The 20,294-nt window shown below is 46.5% G+C and overlaps 1 protein-coding gene across 3 annotated transcripts; it reads right to left on the bottom strand.

The window, feature by feature from the left end:
• Positions 1-394: 394 nt before the first annotated feature.
• On the bottom strand, positions 395-18,805 carry cad (carbamoyl-phosphate synthetase 2, aspartate transcarbamylase, and dihydroorotase). 3 transcript variants are annotated; one of them, XM_070925291.1, is made up of 45 exons: positions 18,724-18,805; positions 17,753-17,892; positions 17,493-17,622; positions 17,260-17,402; positions 16,829-16,970; positions 16,371-16,542; positions 14,948-15,133; positions 14,720-14,837; positions 14,592-14,595; positions 14,294-14,436; positions 13,863-13,994; positions 13,538-13,771; positions 13,201-13,422; positions 12,611-12,799; positions 12,400-12,524; positions 12,079-12,212; positions 11,844-11,956; positions 11,310-11,474; positions 11,123-11,202; positions 10,752-10,998; positions 10,219-10,317; positions 9,775-9,999; positions 9,356-9,538; positions 9,055-9,273; positions 8,753-8,920; positions 8,467-8,649; positions 8,233-8,337; positions 7,823-8,071; positions 7,613-7,694; positions 7,098-7,264; positions 6,754-6,918; positions 6,219-6,350; positions 5,742-5,943; positions 5,460-5,650; positions 5,212-5,352; positions 4,801-4,872; positions 4,535-4,676; positions 4,232-4,425; positions 4,070-4,144; positions 3,643-3,855; positions 3,330-3,455; positions 2,800-2,955; positions 2,593-2,694; positions 2,365-2,459; positions 395-1,424 (listed from the first exon to the last, which is right to left on the bottom strand). In XM_070925291.1, the coding sequence occupies exons 1-45, from the start codon at positions 18,803-18,805 to the stop codon at positions 1,325-1,327; spliced, it is 6,687 nt and encodes a 2,228-aa protein (XP_070781392.1). In that variant the 3' UTR covers positions 395-1,324. The 3 variants fall into 3 exon arrangements, with proteins under 3 accessions (XP_070781392.1, XP_070781394.1, XP_070781391.1); XM_070925293.1 differs by lacking the exon at positions 12,611-12,799; XM_070925290.1 differs by lacking the exon at positions 14,592-14,595 and having other exon boundaries at positions 4,774-4,872; positions 11,123-11,208; positions 14,728-14,837.
• Positions 18,806-20,294: the final 1,489 nt, after the last annotated feature.

The following is a 20,294-nucleotide window of genomic DNA, read 5'->3' as shown; positions in this document are numbered from 1 at the left end:
CCACTTTTTTTTTTTTTTTTTTTTAAATCATCACATGCTTTGACTGTTTGACTCCCCTTCCTTACAATCTATGCAAATTCACATATCAACAGGGCTATTATTAAACACTGTATTCCTCAGCATGATAACATCTCATTACAGGGCCTGACAGCTACACAAAAGACCCAACAATCAACAGCTGTGAGGAGAGAAAGATGCCACTTCTCTTCCTGGAGGTCCATCAGCAGCTTTTTTTACTTTTGTAAAAAAAACTTAATTCAAGGGCCACTTTTCCCAGAGCTTTCAATCGCGCATCGTGGTCTTCAATAGGTAGAGTTACAAACAACAACTCCATCCATCGTTTCAAACTACTACAAAAAGAAAAGAAAAAAAAATTCATTCGTGTTCATTTTTATTTCTTTTTCTTTTAAACATACAGTATTTGTTTTTTTTTGATGTGGTGGTCCATTAATGACAATGTCAGCTGCAAAAGGGAAACTTGTTTTTTTTATTATTTATTTCTCCACTTCATACAAAGCCATTCACCAACACTTAAATGACCAAGTCCCATTTGTATATATAAAAAAAAGAAAGTTTGCCTCTAAACTGCTACATTACAAGAAATCACTGACAGTTACGGCAATTACCCCTAAACCATCAAAGACGCGTGAGAACACTTATATCCATTTTCAGTTACTGTTGTACATGATAGAACACAACAGGTTTTTCTTATTATTGGTCAGAACAGAGCGCCTCTCCTACGTCAAGCAAGTCGTTTTCTCTTTTCTCCCTTTTAATATCCGACTGGTCCCTCTAAATGTACCTACAGCTGAGTAGATGAGGAAACAGCTGTGCAGCAGCTTAGTTACAGTGGCTGCACATTTGACCCAGCTGCCAAAATATTTATTTCATTAATATCACACATCATAGCACAGTCACTGTCGACGATTTCCACCTCCCCTTTTTCCCCCTCCAAGGAGTCTTCCCCTGCTCCTCCAGTTGGCTCACTGATGGTCTGTTAACCATCGCAAAACAGACAAAAACAAAGAAAAGACTGCTCCAAGCACAGCATCTAAATTATTTAGTCACAGACGCACTTATGGAAAATGTTAGTTGTGTTTAAAGACGTAAGGAAGTGAAGTCATGTTGCAGGTGAGATGTGAGTGAAAAACTGAAGAAAGCAGCATCATGTTACAGCCGGATATGACTTTATAAACTTTATGACTCAGTTAGAAGTCTTATTGCTGTATTTAACTCTACGAACACCCCTTCAAGGACTGGAAATCCACCCATCCGACACGTAATGCTCTAAAAGATGTGTGCTACAAATGTACAGCACGTGGCTCTATCGGCCCAGTACGGTGGCCAGCAGGGCCATTCGGATGTACATGCCGTTCTCTGCCTGACGGAAATACGCCGCCCTCGGGTCCGTGTCCACCTCCGCACTGAGAGAAACAAACAAAAGGAAACGAGAGAACGTCAAACAGTTCAGCTAATGCATCACGCACAAGACTAAAGTACTGCTCTATATACTACGCCGCTGCCCTACAACAGTCAATACTTATATTTCAAAATGGACCGCAAATACAATTTGCTCTTGGACAGTTGCTTTCAAGAATGAATCCATATCAGATCAAATATCTCTACTCGGCATCAAGTTATGTTTCCGAGATCCCAAAAAGCCATCCCATCATCACAGCAGCTCTAGTGCTTAGTCGATTGACAGCTGATCGACAGAAAAATGATATGCAACTACTCAGATATTTTCGGTAATTTATTAAAGCAAAAAAAAAAAACAAACAAAAAAAAAACATTCCCTAGTTCCAGCTTCTCAAATGTGAAGAAGTTTTATAGAACCCTAAACTGGAATTGTGGGTCACCTCGAGCTCTGGGTTTTATTTTTTTTTTTACTGTTTTGAAAAATCACCATGAAACCTGAGAAAACAACCTCAAGCCAAAATGGACGACAGGTCCTTAAAGTGTCCAGAAAAATGGACGTTTGAGCAGCTACCATTACATGATAACTGAGCAAAGATTGTGTGATATGACTGAAAGCTCCATTTTTAAAAAAAAATCCGTTTCGTCAACTACTGTTTCCCAGGTCAAGAATGAATTTTGGGGGGGCGCCCTGATAGCCTCATATTTTAGGTGCATACCGCATAACCGTAACGTCCACAGTTTCCTGTCTACCTTCTACATTGCCTCTCTCTAATTCCCAAAAATTCACCTTAGAGGGGAATCTTTCCTTTCTAGCGCATTCAAGTGCTCATAGGACAGGTAGGATAAGCAAGTAACGTGTGATTTGGAAACATCAGAGACGGTGACAGGCCCAGAGGGTTTCAGCTAATTCTGTGAGAATGTATAATGGTGCTAATCGGCTCTCACCTGATTTCATTGACTCTGGGCAGCGGGTGCATCACGACCATCTTCTTTTTGGCTACAGTCATGATGTGAGGGGTGAGGATGAACTGGCCAAAACACTGAGAAAGAAAAAAAACAAAAAAAACAGTCACAAAGTGGGACCAGGATCAGTAGTTACAAAGTGACTGTACATGTCATTTACCAACTCAAAGCTACCTTAACCTGAAGTCGATGAAACGAAAGTTTACTCACGGCATTGTACTCCTCCTCAGTTGCAAACCTCTCCTTCTGGATCCTCGTCACGTAGAGGACGTCTGTCTCGGGCAGAGCTTCCTCGATGCTGTCGAACTCCTCCTGCAACACGCGTAAAAAACGCACACCATCTTTATTTAGTTTGGTCAAACTCTGATAACAACATGGCGCCTTTTTACGTCTACATCACTGTTTTTCGTCCCCCACCTGTTTGATGCCCTTCGAGGCCACGTAGCTGATGATCTCTGCCGGCATGTGGAGGTCCTTGGGAGCCACGTAGCGCAGGGTGATGCGGTACTGGGTCAGCAGTTTGGCGAGGGAATGAACCGTGCGGCCGTGCTTCAGGTCCCCGACCATCGTTATCTGACGGAAGACGCGCGAAAACATGAGATACAAAGATTCTTTGAACCAAAATTGACATATAGGTTGAGGGTGCAGCTGGACTACAACAATCAAACTAAAAGTTGTCTTTTTAGTTGTCTTTATTACTTCAATGGGACATCGTATAAAAAAGGTGACAAATTAGACAAAATATACAGACAATAATATAAAACAGTTAAGTTATGATTTGAATTTGGCACAGATGCTTTGTTGTTTTTGTTAGCGGGAGAATTATACTACATTTCGTATGAAAGTGTGCCGTATATTCATACTGTGTGCGCATACAGTATGTATACGACATAATAATAGTGACAACAACTTGGGTTTCGCACTAAACTGGTCTTCCCCTCCCTCACCGTCATGCCGTTGACCGTCCCCAGCTCCTCTCGGATGGTGAAGACGTCCAGCAGCGCCTGCGTCGGATGCTCCCCGACGCCGTCTCCCGCGTTGATCACAGGCTTACGGCAGTGGCGGGACGCGCTCTGAACGCCACAGAGGGAGGAGAGATGAGTTGCACGGCGACAAAGACAAAATAACAACAACACAGAAAATCCACAGAAACCACGTTACATATGTACGTTTACAGAATCTGAGTGTGGGAGATGATAAAAGATGCCACACTCGAGCCGGAAACTGCAAAAGAAAAAAACCAGACAGGCTGGAACCCACCTCTACAGCTCCAGGCGTCGGGTGTCGGAGCACCAGAACGTCAGCGTAGCAGCTCATGGTCTGCACAGAGTCGGTCAGAGATTCTCCTTTTTGCGTTGACGAGGTGGATTCACTGAAGTGGACGACTGAGCCACCCAGACGCTGCATGGCCGCCGCGAAGGAGCTGCTGGTGCGGGTGCTGACCTCGTAGAACATGGACGCCATCACCTTACCCTGAAGGAACACGCAAGGCACCAGTTTTTGACCTGGACTCGAGGCGGATAAACGCTGAACTACTTTCAGACAGGAGGTATTAGAACTGTAGGAGGAGTGTGTGTTCCCAAAACACAACTTGTGTGAATTGCCTAAACACAATTTTGTTTAGATGCTTACTCTGTTTAGTCATAATAGGAATAAGCAATAAGACACCTTTGTGAGGAGGACCTACCTTCAGGATGTCCAGGCTCCGTTCCTTCTGAACCATCATACGCAAAGTGTGGGCAACATTAAAGAGGTGCGAGATCTGGAACAAACCAACGGAAGAAAAACCAGCTTTAAAATGTCGTTTAAGCCCCAAATACCAAACAATGTGTGCCTTTGTGTGGCGTACCTGCTCTTTGCTGAACTGCCTGACAGACAGGATGTGCTGGCCCACCAGCAGGTGCAGCAGTGGCGAGGTCTGGAAGTGGGACACGGGCCCGGCGGGTATCTGTCCCGGTCCTGACTGGGGGGACAGCAGCCTGGATAGAGGAGGAGGGTGGCTGTAACCGTCGCCAGCGCCGGCCGGCGGGAGCATAACCATCTCTGCGGAGAGCACAGCGACGCAAGACACAGTTAAATACAGTACACAGAAGGCAGATAATACATTTAATATAGTAGTGGGTGTCCCACAGCATTGTGGGAGTTGCGGTACCCGGTGGTAGTCCGGGATCAGAGGAGCGGTGGATGCGAGGTGGCAGCAGATAGCGGCTCTCTCCCGCTGATCGCCGAGGGCTGGGCGCTCGGGTTCGGATCGGGCCCTCTCGGGGGGGAGTAGGACGCGGGTGTTCTGGAGTCTGAACCGCAAAAGAGCCACAGAGTTTTGGTGTTAAAGACTAGTATATATGTGCTCCAGACACAGCGTACATCTGTTATTTGCATTCTTTTATCCACTTGGAATACCCTCGGACTTTCTTTAACAGGTTCAGGAGGGAGGATCGAAGAACCGGGCCAGGTCTTCACATCTTCACCATAACCTGGAGGTACCAACACCTGAGGGAGAGAGAGAGCTACAGCTTTGAAAGACATCAAACAACCAATCAAATTGCATTTGTTACAATAATATTGTGGGGGTTTTTTTGGAGACCAAAAGTCACACAATCCACACAGTTAAGAGCTAAATCCAGAGTCTAGCTCTTGAAAGTGAATCCTCGTCTCTTCTTTGATAATGCACTGATTGGACAGTTTTGATAATTCCTAACTGTAGACCCATCCTAAATAAATAATATCTATTGGAATGATGAACGTTTAATACAGTCCCCAGTTTGGCTTGTGAACACAAATAGACTATAACAAGTAAATGTGTGTGTGTGTGTGTGTGTTTTTGCTGACCTGGCCATCGATGTAGGCCACCTCTCCTCGTAGGACCACGCGGCGGACTTTACCCTTCACCTTCAGACCCTGGAACGGTGTCCACTTTGACTTCGTAAACTGCATGGACTGAGGAATAACCCACTCCTGCTCCAAATCCACCTGAAAAGGCACGGACAAAGCGATTATGTATAAAAACGTAAGATTCCTTTATTGGTTTTAGCATCAAACTCAAGCAAGACATGTCAAACGTGTGTGTGTGTTTTTACCTCCACGTAGGTGTTGTCCTGGGCGGGCAGGTTGAAGATCCTGCGTGGGTTGTCATAGAGACGCCTGATAATATCGTCCAGAGTGAGGCGTCCTTCGCTGACGGCGGTCAGCAGCAGAGGCAGCATCGTTTCCAGGCCGGGGTAACCTGGAGGAGGACGATCACCGTTCTTCTCCTCGACAGAGTGGGGCGCTAACGACACACGGAGAAAAAATAAAAATAAAAAAAGATCGATCGAACCCTCGCTTCAACTAACGGATTCATTGTCTTGCGCGTCACTGACCGTGGTCTGTGGCAAAGCAGTCGATGATGTCCAGGTTGTCCCAGAGGGCCTCCATGTCCTCGTTCGTCCCCAGCATGGGTCTGACCTGCGCTCGTCCATCGCCGATCTCCGACACGTTGTCCTCGCAAAGGAAGAGGTGATGAGGAGCCACCTCGCACGTGACCTGGATGCCTTTCTGCTTCGCCGCTCGGATGATCAGGATCTGAAAAAAAACGGAGGTAGGAGGTTAAATAATCCTCACAGGGACAGAATGTAAAAAAAAAAAAAAAAGGTGCATCCGTAAAGATATTGAAAGTACCATGAAGTACGGGTTACAGCATAGATTGTTCAACATTTAGGTGCTGGACGAAGTTTAAAATCTAAATGACAAAACTAACACCAATACACAATATTCTGCAGCGCTATAAATCTGGGCACCATTTCATTTCTATAATAATTATCGTTAAAACTAAATTGCAAAATAAAACCGTATTTTACCTCCTCCTTCTTGGCCACGTGGCAGATGTGGACTGGCCGCTGGTAGAGCTGGGCCACCATGAGGATCGCAGCCACCGTCTGCTTCTCAGCGTGAGCGACGATGGGCATCAGCTTGGGCCACTTCTCGAAGTGCTTCCATACAGAAACCAGACAGTTATAGTTTTGTGTGTGGGGGGGCTATTATGCTTTTCCTTATTTGCCTGTCATATATATATATATATATATATATATATATATAATGTTACAATATTCATACTAAACGTTGCCAAAGTTGCCAAACAATGAGGTAAACGTATCCCTGTGAGCCAAAAGCTCAGGCTTCAGACTGCTCTGAACGCTCCGTTTCAGGATTTTCAGTTTTGGGGGGTGGCTTTAAGAGACAGAGGGTGAACTGAGGGGCTGCATGAAGGGCCAGTAGAAGATAAATCAGTTAAACGAAATCACAAAATGAAAATATAGAGATGAAATGAGCAGAATAGGTCCCCTTTAAAAAAAGGAATAAAGCGTTTTAAAAAGACACCGTGACTCAGCTTACCTCCATCCAGAGAGAGACGTTGTCCATCTTGAGGGTGGAGTACGTGTCGTTCAGGTACATCTTCAGGCCGGCAGCCTGGCTAGCGATGGACGGCAGGACGGCGGCGTTGTCCGAAGCGGCGCCCACGTACAGGGCATAGTCGCACCGGCAGCCCGCTTTGGCCAGCTGGTGAAAACACACATTTATTTCTTTCATCTTACTTCCTCTGCTGCTCTAACCGGAGCCACCAACAGCATTTGGAGCAGACAAATGAGTCATGATTTAAAACTGCCGGAAACAAACAAACAAACAAACAAACAAACAAACAAACAGGATTCAAACAAGAAAGGAAATCCGGCCCGTACCTTCTGTACCAGGGCCAGAGTGCTGGGGTCAGTGATGGCGGGTGAAGTATTGGGCATCGCACACACCATGGTCACTCCTCCCGCCAGAGCGGCTGCCGTGCCAGAGGAGAAGTCCTCCTTGTGCGTGGCACCAGGCTCCCGTAGGTGAACGTGCACGTCGATCAGACCTGTGATTAGACGGTACAGATAGTTAATAATGTGTATACGTCAATAAATTCATTTATTTTAAAGTCTACTCTTTGCCATAGAGCTATAGAACAGTTGCCACGTCTTAGATATTCGTTTACCTTCCAGTCTTACTGCTATTAAGTTCATTATTGCCTGTCAAAGCTTCACACTTCAAAGGTTATCTATTTTTGTTGTGCTGTCCGGTTAGGTTCCCAGCTACAAATGACCCGACAATATGAAAGACAATACTAAAAAAAGGAAAGAAAAAAAAAAAAAAATGTCGGTTCTCCATTTTGTAGCTGCGGACAAATGATGCACCCACACTCCCGCCGGTTGCAGCGACTCACCAGGCAGACGGACCAGCGTCTGCGACGTCATGCTGTCGATGTGCGTTTTCACCGGTGGGGTTCTGCCAATCTGACGCAGAGCCTGAAAAAACGCGTGGATTCATATTATTTGCGTTGCCGTGCGACTGAAGGTAAAGCTTTCAAGTGCAAGACTAAGACCTTCTAGCAGTGCTGAGAATAAAAAAAAAAAACAAAAGAACAAAGGCGGACCTGGACGAAGAGCTTGGTGCACTTGATGTCGATGATGAGCGGGACAGAGTAGTCGATGGCCATGCGTCTCGTCCGGTAGCCTTTGGTGACGAAGGAGGAGAGCCTGCGACCGCCGCTGTTCCTCATGGAGAGGTTGATGACCAGATCGAAGTGGTTTTCCTCCAAGTAGTCCATGATGCTGCGCTGCTTCTCTTTCGTGGGACACTCGCTGTCCTCCTCCTCCTCAAACGGCCAATCCACGGCCGTCACCTGAAAACAGGAAACGTTCCGGGCAAACAGTCGGAAACGTTTTTGATGCTTTGAGATTCCTTCTCCTGCGTTATTGTTGAATTTTAATGAATTACTTCGTTTACAGGTCGTGTTGCCAGTTCGTACACTGGGTAGATGGCGGCCTTTGTATTTTCTGTTACCTTGACGCCATGTTCCGTGTAGAAATCTGCAGTGCCCAGACTGGCGTACAGGTCATAACCCAGAGACTCCAGAGCCTGCACGGTGGGCAGCAGCTCACTCTTGTTCTGTCGACACACAAAACAATAGCAAACAAAACTGTACATCAATAATATTAATAGGAATTGCTCAGTAGTTATCAGCACTATTTTAAAAAGAGAGCTTAATGACGGCGCCGGTCGCATTCCTGCAAGCACCTTAAAGCTGCCGATGGAGAGCAGGATGTTCTTTTTGGGGATCTTGAAGCCTGTGGAGAGCATGGCTTTGAGGTAGGCCTCGTAGCGGTTCTCCCCAAAGCAGGCCACCTCCCCAGTGCTCGTCATCTCCACCCCGAGCACCACGTCGGCTCCGGCCAGCCGAGAGAATGAAAACTGGGGGACCTGGAGGACGGGTGGACGTGCGGTTAGAAGGAATATATACGACACACAGTGAGGTGCAATGATAATTGATTGAGTGAAAAGTTGTGCGAGTTGGCTCAGTTACCTTGACTCCTACGATCCCTTTCCCTCTCATTAGGCCCACCGGCTCTACGTCCTCCCCCACAATGGCCTGAGTTGCCAGGGCAACCATGTCCACACCCAGTGTCTTGGATATGAAGGGGAAGGAGCGGGAGACTCGAACGTTGCACTCGATCACTTTCAGTTGGTCGTCCTGGCAGGAAAGAAGCAGAGCGTCATCTATGATGAACTATGCATGTTAGCAGGAAAAAAAATGAATCCCTTCCATATTCGTCAAAGGATGCAACATTAACACAAACACGGCAGAGCTTCCAGAATGACTCTCACCTTGGCAATCAGCTGCAGGTTGAAGGGTCCAGTGACCTGCAGCTCCTGGCCGATGGCGTGGACGATCATCTTGATCGTCTCCATCGTCTTCTGATTGAGGTCCTGGGGCGGCGTCACCAGCGTGGCGTCACCAGAGTGAACGCCGGCGTTCTCCACGTGCTCAGACACCGCGATGGCCATCACTACCCCGTCGCAGGCGACGGCGTCCACGTCTATTTCCTGGAAAATGCAAAAAAATAAAAATTAAAAATAACAACTTGATGACTTGATTCAGCTCAACTACTGCCTCCCCCCCCCTCACCTTGGCCTCCTGTATGAATTTAGAGATGACGACAGGTTGTTCCTTGGACACGGCGGCAGCGCTACTCAGGTACTTCTCCAGGTCACTGTCACCGTAGGCGACGTTCATGGCCGCTCCGCTGAGAACGTAGGAGGGACGAACCAGGCAGGGGTAACCCACAGTCTCACAAAACTTCACAGCAGACTAGAGAAAAAAATAAGAAATGGGGGGGGGGAAGATGTAAGGAACTAGGAAACACAAAACTATACATTGCAAAAACCACAAAGTCTCAGAATAGTGTGTCACATATGCACAGATAATCATTTCATCCATACACCGAAGTCTTACCTTCCAAAAAGGTCAAAACGCCACAATTTTGGACATTTGTAGGCATCAAAACAGATATTCTCAAAACGCATTCTGGTATAAACCCGCGGTACCTCGGTGTCAGAGAGCTCCTTCCACTGCGGCTGGCTGATTCCGATGGTGTCCAGCATTCGGGAGAATTTGAACCTGTTCTCGGCACAGTCGATGAACTCGGGCGACGTTCCCAGAATGCGGCACTGCTGGCGGTGCAGCGACATGGCGATGTTGTTGGGCAGCTGGCCTCCCATGGAGAGGATCACTCCCTCTGGGTTTTCCCTCTCATAGATATCCATTACCACCTGAGATACGTACAGGACACTTATTCACCTCGCAATGCGGTGTATATTAGTAGTATGTTTAAGCACAGATCAATCTATCCAGCGTGACACAACCATAAATTTTGTCCTAAGCTATTTCTATCAACTTGAAATCAACTATCCGCCACAAAAATCTCATTTAAGTTAAAACTTCTGATCAGCTGCAAAAGTGAGTTATTAGTGTTATTAATGCATTCTTACCTCAAAGGAGATCTCGTCAAAGTAGAGGCGGTCACACATGTCGTAGTCTGTGCTGACCGTCTCTGGGTTGTAGTTCACCATGATGGTCTTATAACCCATCTGCCATAAATGTGACCACGTGAACAAATATTGTTTTAGCCACAATTTTGTTAGCCAGGTGCCAGCCACATAAAAGACGAGGCGCCGTATTATTTTCAAGACAAGGACGTATTTCAGAATGTGTTTTCAGCGAAGTCAAAGTCGGGTTATAATCATAAAAGGGCAGGCTGCGGCAGTATCTAATAAGATCTCATTAGCCAGCTATTAGTTTCAGTGCTGAGAACTATAAAAGAAAGAACTATAAAATGTGTGGGGTTTTCTTAATTACATCAACATAAACAACATATACTGATATGTTGTTTTTCTAATATATCACTTCAGTTTATTACATTAGCCCACTGACAGCTTGTTGCAGCTGATGTAACAAAACAAAAATGTGCAAAGAAATCAAGCTTAAGATTTAAAAAAGAGGAAGAGATCGGGCAGGACTTTACCTTCCTGAGCTCTGTGATGCAGCCGACCGCACACCAATCAAATTCCACGCTGCTGCCGATGCGGTACACGCCCGAGCCGATCACCATGACGTGCTGATCGCTGAAGTGCAGGTCGTTCTCCATGCCGTGGTAGGTCAAGTACAGGTAGTTTGTGTAGGCGGGCCATTCGGCCGCCACCGTGTCGATCTGCTTCACTACAGGTAGGATCGACCAATCGTGGCGCAGCTTTCTCACGACGAGCTCAGTGCTGTAGGAAGGAAATGCAGACACACGTTTATTTTCTTCCTCTGGTCCAGAGATGAATTTGTGGTGCCAACTCACCAACAAAAACAAAAAACGATGAGGTGACGCGTGTCCTCAGGCCCACTCACCTCTGCACGGCTTGTGCTATCTGCTTGTCTGAGAAGCCCAGCTGCTTGGCCTTTCGCATCACCTCTGGAGGCACGGCACTCTCGTCCTGGTAGGAAGAAGAGCATAAACGAGAAATGTTGAGAGAAAGACTAACTGGCTGCTAGTTCTCCGGTGGTCGGCGGTGGCGGCGTCTCACCAAACCCTCACCTGGTTGTACGTCTCCAGCAGTCGCTCGTGGTCGGCGATGTTCTTCATCTTGTACAGGAACCAGCGGTCGATCTTGGTGAGCTCATACAGCTGGTCCACCGTGTAGCCGGCTCTGAACGCCGCCGCCAAAACGAAGATGCGCTTGTCTGTGGGAGTCTGCAACTCCTGTTGGGCGAGAAAGGGGGGGGGGCGGCAAGAGCAAGGCAGGATAATATGTCTTATAACTAATCATGGCACTAGTTAGTTGTTAAATAAGAGCATCTGGCCGAGTCATTTGTTAGCTGACATCAGTCACACAATAAAAGATTCCTTTATAAACAAAGAGCCAGGCTTGCATCAACAGAATCATTACAAGGTATTATCTACCTGACAGTACACAGTATTCTGGATCAGTAGCCCATTAGCACCATCTGCTGGCCCAGTTTGCACCATGGCTACAGACTGACCAGTGACTTCTGACTTTGTGACTTTTTCTCATGGAAATGGATGGATGTAAGAGTTGCAACATTTAACAGCGACTTATTTTAGTGGTACCTTTTCGGAGACGGGCTTGATGGTGTGGTCGAAGCCAACACAGTTCTCGTCCACCATCCTCAGAGCTTTCTGGAAGGCCTCCTCAAAGCTACGGCCAATAGCCATCACCTCACCTGTCAAGAAAAGGTGCTGGTGAAGATCCGCTTGCTGCCGCTGTTACGGTTACGGTTCTAGCACTAAAGCACACTATGCATTGAAAGTGATAATAAAATCCAGTTCGGTCGCGGCCTCTTACCGACACTCTTCATGGAGCTGCCAATCTTGGTGGAAACCCTGAGGAACTTGCTGAGATCCCAGCGAGGCACCTTCACCACGCAGTAGTCCAAACTGGGCTCAAAGTTCGCCGTTGTCGAGTTGGTAACAGAGTTCCTACAGAAAAATACAGATTTTTTCATTGCTGAATAACACAGCTCAACATTTTTTAAATATAAAACGCACACTTCTACGCAGGAAAGCTCTTGTTTTCAGTTTTACGGACACATTTTGGGTACATTGACCCTCAAAGATTATTCAAGCTCAGCCCCACTAGGGTGTCAAAAACTAGTGAGAGACGTACTTGAGCAGTGGCAGCGGGATCCCCAGGCCGAGTTTAGCTGCTACATAGGCCAGAGGATAACCTGTCGCCTTGCTGGCCAGGGCCGAACTCCGCGACAGACGGGCGTTCACCTCGATGATGTAGTACTGCAAAACATCAGCGTACGCGGGTTTATGACAGAACCTCTGTGGGAACGAGCCTGCGCATTGCGTGCGCGTCTGCACATGTATACCTGTTCAGACTCGGGGTTAAGAGCATACTGGATGTTGCACTCTCCCACGATGCCAAGGTGCCGGATGACTTTGATGGCCGTGTTCCTCAGCATGTTGTATTCGTGGTCGTTAAGCGTCTGGCTGGGCGCCACCACGATGGATTCTCCAGTGTGGATGCCCAGGGGGTCAATATTCTCCATATTACACACCTTGGAACAAGAAGAGCGAATGAAGCTGCGAGTGTCGCAAGATATCTATGCTACATAAAATGCAATAACAGTGGAGCAAACTGCCATTTTAAAGTTCGGTAATATTGCACTTATCCTTTACTTTAAATCATCAGGTCCTGTATGTTGCATACGCATAATTAAAAACTAGGATTATTATCCAGAATGTACTACTGAGTAACAATGCGGGTTAAGTCCAAGTGGTATCCACATACAAGGAACCATAAACTTGTTAGCTAACCATCAACGCCCCATTGCCTATTAGATGTGATCTAACTGTACGACTACAACCATCTTTCAATCTCACCAAGTCATATTTCGGATTTAGCAATGGGAACGCTAGCAAGACTGGGCATCAAAACGTTTGTCTCCTCTCCACTCACAGTGACACAGTTGTCGTAGGCATCGCGGACCACCTCGTACTCGATCTCCTTCCAGCCTTTCAGGGATTTGTCCACCAGCACCTGGGAGGTGTGGGCGAAGGCTGAGGTCACCAGAGAGGTGAGCTCCTCTCTGTTGTTGGCAAAGCCCGAGCCCAGGCCGCCGAGAGCGAACGCCGAACGGACCAGAACAGGGTAGCCCAGACGTTCTGCGGCGGCCACTGCCTAGAAGTTAAAAAGATACGTTTAGACAAAACTGAGGAGAAAACTAAATATATGGCATGTTCTGGAGGTGTAGAGGTCGTAAATCTGGGCTGCTTGTGTTGATGCGTCTCCTCACCTGCTCCACGGACAGCGCTGCTTCGCTGGGCGCGACATGCTCATTGATCTCTTCCATTTTCTCCACAAAGATCTTCCGGTCTTCGGTCATCTCGATGGAGGCCACCGGCGTTCCCAGAACCTTAACGTGATACCTCTCCAGGACGCCCAGCTTGGTCAGCTCCACGCCACAGTTCAGAGCGGTCTGACCGCCGAAGGTCAGCAGCACACCGTCCGGGCGCTCGTTCTTTATCACCTGAGAGCAAAACGAATGCGCAGCATTTATACCACCTGGAAGCCATTGTGGTATAAATGCACTACAAGAAAAGTCAACAAAACGTAGGTACCTGAGTGACGTACTCCGGTGTGATCGGCAGGAAGTAGACTTTGTCAGCCAGGCCTTTGGAGGTCTGGACAGTGGCAATGTTGGGGTTGATCAGCACAGTCTGGATGTTCTCCTCCTTGAGAGCCTTGATAGCCTGGAAAACAAAACAAAAATGTCAGCTAGAATAACGGCCTAATGCGCTACTTCAATGTTGATGGCAGAAACAGCGAAAAAGGACAAGCAGTGGCCGGAAACATGTTTCTTATAGTAACTTTACAGGTCACATGTATAACTGTAGTAGTAGTAGTAGTAGTAGTAGCCTGATTAATCATCCGATTCTCCTCCTAATTTACCCGGCGTTCCCAAAATAACCAATTTGTCCTTTTTACATCAACTATATCAGAATGATCATCTTGTTCTTCTTCTTCTCGTCAGAAGGTATCCCTGACAGACCTGCGAGCCGGAGTAGTCGAACTCCCCAGCCTGGCCGATGGACAGCCCTCCAGAGCCCAGGATGAGGACCTTCCTGGGTCGGAACACCTCTTCAGACTTCGGGGAACCCAGGTACGTGAGGTGGTCCATCACACGCTGCTTCACTGGGGGAAAAAAAAAAAGTCACAAAACAAGCATTTTCATTTTGTTGCTCCTATTCATAGAATTACCGTAATGCACCTCTTTTTGCACGGTTAAGTAGAAAACAATTCACTGACAACATATTAAGGTTCCACACAAGCCGGGGTACATATAGAACCTGTCTTTTGGTCAGGAAGTCCCAACAGACAGAAAGACAAATCTAATCTTGTAAGTCAACCCCCAGGTGTACGGTTTCACAATGATGCTAAAAGAACATAATTTGGTCTCAGAAATAATGTGTTTCACATTGTTACCAGGTTTGGTAGCTTTGCCCTCCTTATGGTCTTTCACGGTCTCCAGGAAGACATCGAACAGGCCAACCAGGTCTGTGGGACCGGCCATGTGTTCCGGGTGGAACTGAACACTGGGGGAAAAACAATTGAAAAATCACATTGTTTAATTCACACACGAGGCATCTGCCCAACGGAATTCTGGCATTTCTGGCGTTCATCATCACGTCACCGAGCCAGTTACCTGAACAGGGGCTTCGTGTTGTGCACGATGCCCTCGTTGGTGTGATCATTGGCGTTGGTAAAGAGGACGTCCCAGTCTTTCGGCAGGGTGTCGGGGTCGACGGCGAACCCGTGGTTTTGACTGGTGATGAAGCAGCGATCTGTGCCCTTGTGGATGCATGGCTGGTTGTGACCGCGGTTACCGTACCTGACGGACGAGAGAAAAACAACAGCAACAACAAAAAATACATGAGAACTAGACAGACGTGGTTTGATAATGCGCTTTTAAACAAAAAAAACAGTATCTGGTACAGTTGGCTTTGTCCACCTTTAATATAAAGCACATGATTGATGACTACCTTAACCTGATCACTTTATAATAATGAGACATTATTTGTGATAGTAGCGATAGTTGTTGTTTAAATTCTGGGTTTAAAATGGAGATATTTCATGATTTCTCATTGGGGCTACTCACCAGCGCGAACGTTATAAGCGCTTAAATGCATTTTCGTCATATTAGCAATGTGTTTAACAGACCCACATTTAAAATGTAGGTGTTAATATAATCCAGCTACATTTAGATGGGGCTTTGGACTTCCAGGTAAAGAGAAAACACCTGTAGTGTCTTCAGAGGAAACCCTGTGACCTATCTGGAGTTTGAATTTCACTTGCAATCCCACAATCCCTTTGTCTGTCAAGATGCCAGCCACATTCCAGCAGGGTAATGGGAACATTCGCTTCACTGTGACCTTCATGCGGAGCCTGATAAAAAAAAAAAAAAAGAAAAAAAAAAAGCTCCCATCAGTGGAGTTTCGGACCCCGCAGATGTGTGGGCCGTGGAGGAGCGGTGCCGTCTCGTCTTGTGCGCCGACTTGTTTTTTTTAGTCTTTTTCATAACAAGGGCGGTCGGGCCAACACTCTACTGCTCGTACGGGAGAGCCCAGACTGCTGAGAACAGCAGAAATCTGCAGTTCACACCACCGCTCTCCCAAAGGAAGTCTGTGTTTCTAGAGACTGTTAAAAAAAAGGGAGGGGGGGGGGGGGGGGGGGGGGGGGTTTGAAGAGGTTCCCTGGCTCAGGTCACTGAGGGCACACATTTCTGTCTTTGTACCGTCCCAAAAATCTTCTATAAACTTGGCAAGAGACTCACTGAGCTCCAGACACGAGCGCACACCGGCAGAAGGCTCAGGATGAAATCCAATTTGACACTCTGCTTGTTTAAAAATAAGGCATCGTTTCTGTCAATATATCAATTCATCGACTGATCGTCTCAGCACTGTTTGAGAGCTTCATGGTTTCCCAACAAATTCCCGGCAAAAATCTGATGAATTAACCCAGAGTATTAATGATAAATTCCTATTAAAGACTTTTATCAATCAAGAATCCACTGAAACAGACGTTGTGGAAAATAAGAAAATAACGATCTCGGTGTGGGAGGCACTAACTTCATCTTGTAGGTCTTCGATCCAATGACTAAAGAGAGCAGCTGGTGTCCGAGGCAAATACCGAAGACCGGCTTGGGACGCTCCACGCAGACCACCTTCCTCACGTTGTTGATGGTGGTCTGACAGAGCTGGGGATCCCCGGGGCCGTTACTGATGAACAAACCATCAAAATCTACAACAACAAAAAAAGAAGAATATTTTAAATTTTACAGCATCCAAATAGCCTACTTCATCTCAAAAGACTTTAATTAACATTTCTGAAGAAAACAACTGTCAGTTCATAGGTGGGGGGGGCTTCCTTTCTGGTACTGGACCCACTTTTATATGAATCCGACTCCACATTTTTACCGTTAACAAAACCACACGTGGGGGGTTTCCTTGAAACAAAACACAAGTCATAGTCCCATATTTTAAGTCAAAGTGAAGTCCATTATCAGCGGTCGAAGTGTGCGACAGACCTGTGCCGTCCAGAGGGTGGTCCCAGGGCACGACCGTGACACGGGCTCCTCTCTGAGCCAGGCAGCGGATCTGGTTGTATTTGACGCCGCAGTCCACCACCGTGATTTGCAAACTGCCGCTGGGGTTGAACACTCTGGGCTCCTGGAGACAAAAAAAAAAGAAGAGAAGAAACCAGAATTACGACAAATAAAACAGGTAAAAAAAAAAACAAGGACTGTTTGCTCTATTATGTATTAGGACAACAACTATCTTATCAATCCATTTTTTTTATATTGTGATAAATCAGAAATCAAACCACCATTTCTCTTCGCCTGATCTTGAGCCAGGATGTTTTAATACAACTTCATGTCAATATAAAGACAGACAAACAGCACAACAGGTGGTATCTAGTCGCAGGGTTCTTTCTAAGTCCGGCGTCTGTGCGGGTCACCTTCATGGAGACCTCCTGGACCAGGTTCCTCTGGTCCGGGTTATCGAAGGGAACACTGTCCTCAGGAGTCCCGTCCACGACCAGCTTCCCCAACATGGTGCCCTTCTCTCTGATCTTTTTGGTCAGACAGCGGGTGTCAATGCCTGGAGTGCATGGAAACAATAGCATAATTCAAATTTGTGGTTGACGTGCTTTGTCTTAATCCTGCCTTTAGTCTATTTAGATTTTCTGACCTTGTAATCCAGGAACACCTTGCTCTTTGAGCCACTTGTCCAGTGACTTGACCGAACTCCAGTGACTGGGACTCTCCGACAGCTCGCCGATAATCAGAGCCGCAGCGTGGATCTTCGACGACTCGAACCACTGAGCGAGCCGACAAAAACACAAGGGAAGGCATCAGTGTGCGACGTTGTTGGTGTGAGGAATCCTCGTTCGTTAGTCTTAATTCAACTGCTCTTTGAGAAGTGTGTAAGGTAACCCCTAAACTGCCCACCTTGCTCAGTCCAAACTCCCCCTCTTCGTCCTTCGGTACACCATAGTTGCCGACCAGGGGGTAAGTGAGGGTCAGCAGCTGGCAGCGGTAGGATGGGTCAGTAAGAGCCTCGGGGTAGCCCACCATGCCTGTCTGAAACACTGAACACACAAAATATTCATCGGTGCGTGATCCAGTCATGCACATCCCATTCACGCATGCCACACTTGCACAGTAGTTTGTATGCTTTAACTACACCTGTTATTGTCTGCATGTGTAGGGTTTTTTTTTTGATGAGAGGGAAAGACCAGTGTTGATTCAGATTTATGGTCATTTTTAAAATCCTACTACCAGCTGCAATCTACTGGTAATTCTGCAATCAAACCGGGCCTGGATTATGGCAACCAGATGCGAGGGACTCTAGCAAACTACCAACAGACACGCATTCCATTCTGTTGTATGCAACTTGTCCCGCCAGACTACATTGTCAATTCCGTCACTTTAAAGCTGCCTTGCTCGTCGGCACGCAGTACACGCATCATGGGACAAAGTCTGGCCTCGTGTAAAATCAACATTGCCTCATCTTTAATTCGGCTCACACTTCCCATGTGGAGCAACTTTAAAAAAAAAAAAAAAGGAGTTGCCATAATTTCTTAATCTACTCATTCGTCTGCCAACACACACACCAGGGGGGGTAAAGACGCCGATATTAACGCACGCCAAATGACAACGTTATCAAACCCAACACTTATTTGACAGATGTTTAAATGGAGTTTGGCAACAGGCTCTTGACGGAGGAGAGGGGAAGGGTCTGCGTTGGGTTTGGCGCTTTTACGACTCTGATCCACGACCGTCGCGGCCCATAACGGCAAGTTAGAACAAGAACAGAACACAGACCCAAACGTCCAACACAAAGTTAACCAACTACGCAGGTGGATTTTGTATGAGCTAGCTAAAGTAGCAGCTATACATTGAAGTTTTAAATGACTTACCAACTTCTCCCGACACCGACACATTTGCACCAAAAAGGAGGCCTTTGAACGTCGTCCCGTCCTCCAGAATCAAGGTTGCCATCTTTGTCATTTTTCACTCAAATGGCTAAGGCTATCTGCTGTAACCGGGAAACTGATGGATGTTTCAGAGCGGTGATGAGCCCCGTCCTCCACGTGAAACTCACGCCGCGCGAGGAGGCAGGAGATGCAGATGAGAGATCTAACGTTGCCGATGGACACCAGATTTGACCGCCGAGCAGCTCTCTGTCCGCGTCTCGGTGAGCGTCTCCGGAGCAATAACACGAGAACAACGAGTTTTAGTTAGATAATTTCTCCGGTAGGTCGGACGGGACACTGCGTGCCAACTGTTCCACACGCGCCGCCAGCAGTGTGGAAGTCGGCCCGCATCCTGGGCCGGCAAGCTTAACGCAGTAACACGCCGCACTTCCGTCGAGAAACTTCAAAATAAAAGCCACGCTGATGAACTACTGTAGGTTGTGGGTTAGCTGTATATTACTCCATTATAAATTCAGGGCAAGGAACTGCCTGATAGCAGTAGGTAGACAGTGACAATAGTTTTTCAAGAAAAAGAAAACCTACCTGCCTTTATCATGTCAACATCCGTAGATAAGGACTATGATGCCATGTGCTCGACATACAACATGGGGAAGAAAGCAGAATAAAATAAAATAAAAAGTTAATAAGGCAATTTTTTTACTCTAAGTTCATTTCTTAGATTGCAGGTCATTCCGTTTGTATATTTTTGCACATGATGAACTCATATTCAATTATTTATAGTTGGCCTACATGTATGCAGTGTAACACACTATGCAGATCACAATCATTTTTGTTCATTTCAACCATTTTGACAAGCCTTAGATTACTTTTTAAATGTTTTCCTTTGTGTGCGCTTTTGTCGATTTATAATAAATATTTTCTTTTTTGCAAGTGTGTGTGATGTCAAATCTGCAAAAGTGCAATGCCGTGTTTTCATATACATTTGGGGCGTTACGTTGAAGGTAGAATCGCTAATATCCGGTACAATCACGCACACTTTACGATCTTGGCGTCATTTGACGTCATCACGCTAGAGGGGTTTGGGGGGGTGGGGGTTACCTGCAGCAGCAATTTCTCAACAGCTGGAGTTCTTTTTGCACACACTAGGACGGCGATGTTGACCAAGGTATCGCTACAACTGCCGGCAAGATTACCATTTGGTTTGTGTGTTTATGATCGCCAGAGAATAACTCTGAATGACTTTGATGGAAAAAGTGAAATGCTCTTCTAGCGCCACTGCAAGGTCAAATTTTAACGTTGGTCCTCCATAAAAGCAATGTTAATATGGATTGTCATTGGAGGATGAATTCTAATGTTTTGTGCTGTTGCTCCTGATCACCTGCCCTCTCTGCCATCAGGTCAAAAAATGTTCACTTGTGCACAAAAAGATTCAAAATCGAATGGGCAGACTTACCTGACAGCAGTGTTTGAGGTTATATTCAGAAACTATTTACTTTTCCTTAAGTACAGGTGATGCACAGCTTTCGTGTTGGCTTTAATTGAACAGATTTCCT

This window comes from Enoplosus armatus, chromosome 19 (assembly GCF_043641665.1).
Source record: "Enoplosus armatus isolate fEnoArm2 chromosome 19, fEnoArm2.hap1, whole genome shotgun sequence".
Lineage (NCBI taxonomy): Eukaryota > Metazoa > Chordata > Actinopteri > Centrarchiformes > Enoplosidae > Enoplosus > Enoplosus armatus.
This window is presented reverse-complemented; position numbering and strand designations above follow the sequence as displayed.

Bases quoted from the DNA above. Each gene is read 5' to 3' on its own strand.
- cad (XM_070925290.1), bottom strand. From the start codon at position 18,805: ATGGCAACCTTGATTCTGGAGGACGGGACGACGTTCAAAGGCCTCCTT. The intron at 13,772-13,862 runs GTACCTACGTTT...TTTTGCTCTCAG, and splicing joins CACCGGAGTACGTCACTCAG to GTGATAAAGAACGAGCGCCC. The intron at 2,460-2,592 runs GTGAGTAAACTT...TTTCTTTCTCAG, and splicing joins CTGAGGAGGAGTACAATGCC to TGTTTTGGCCAGTTCATCCT.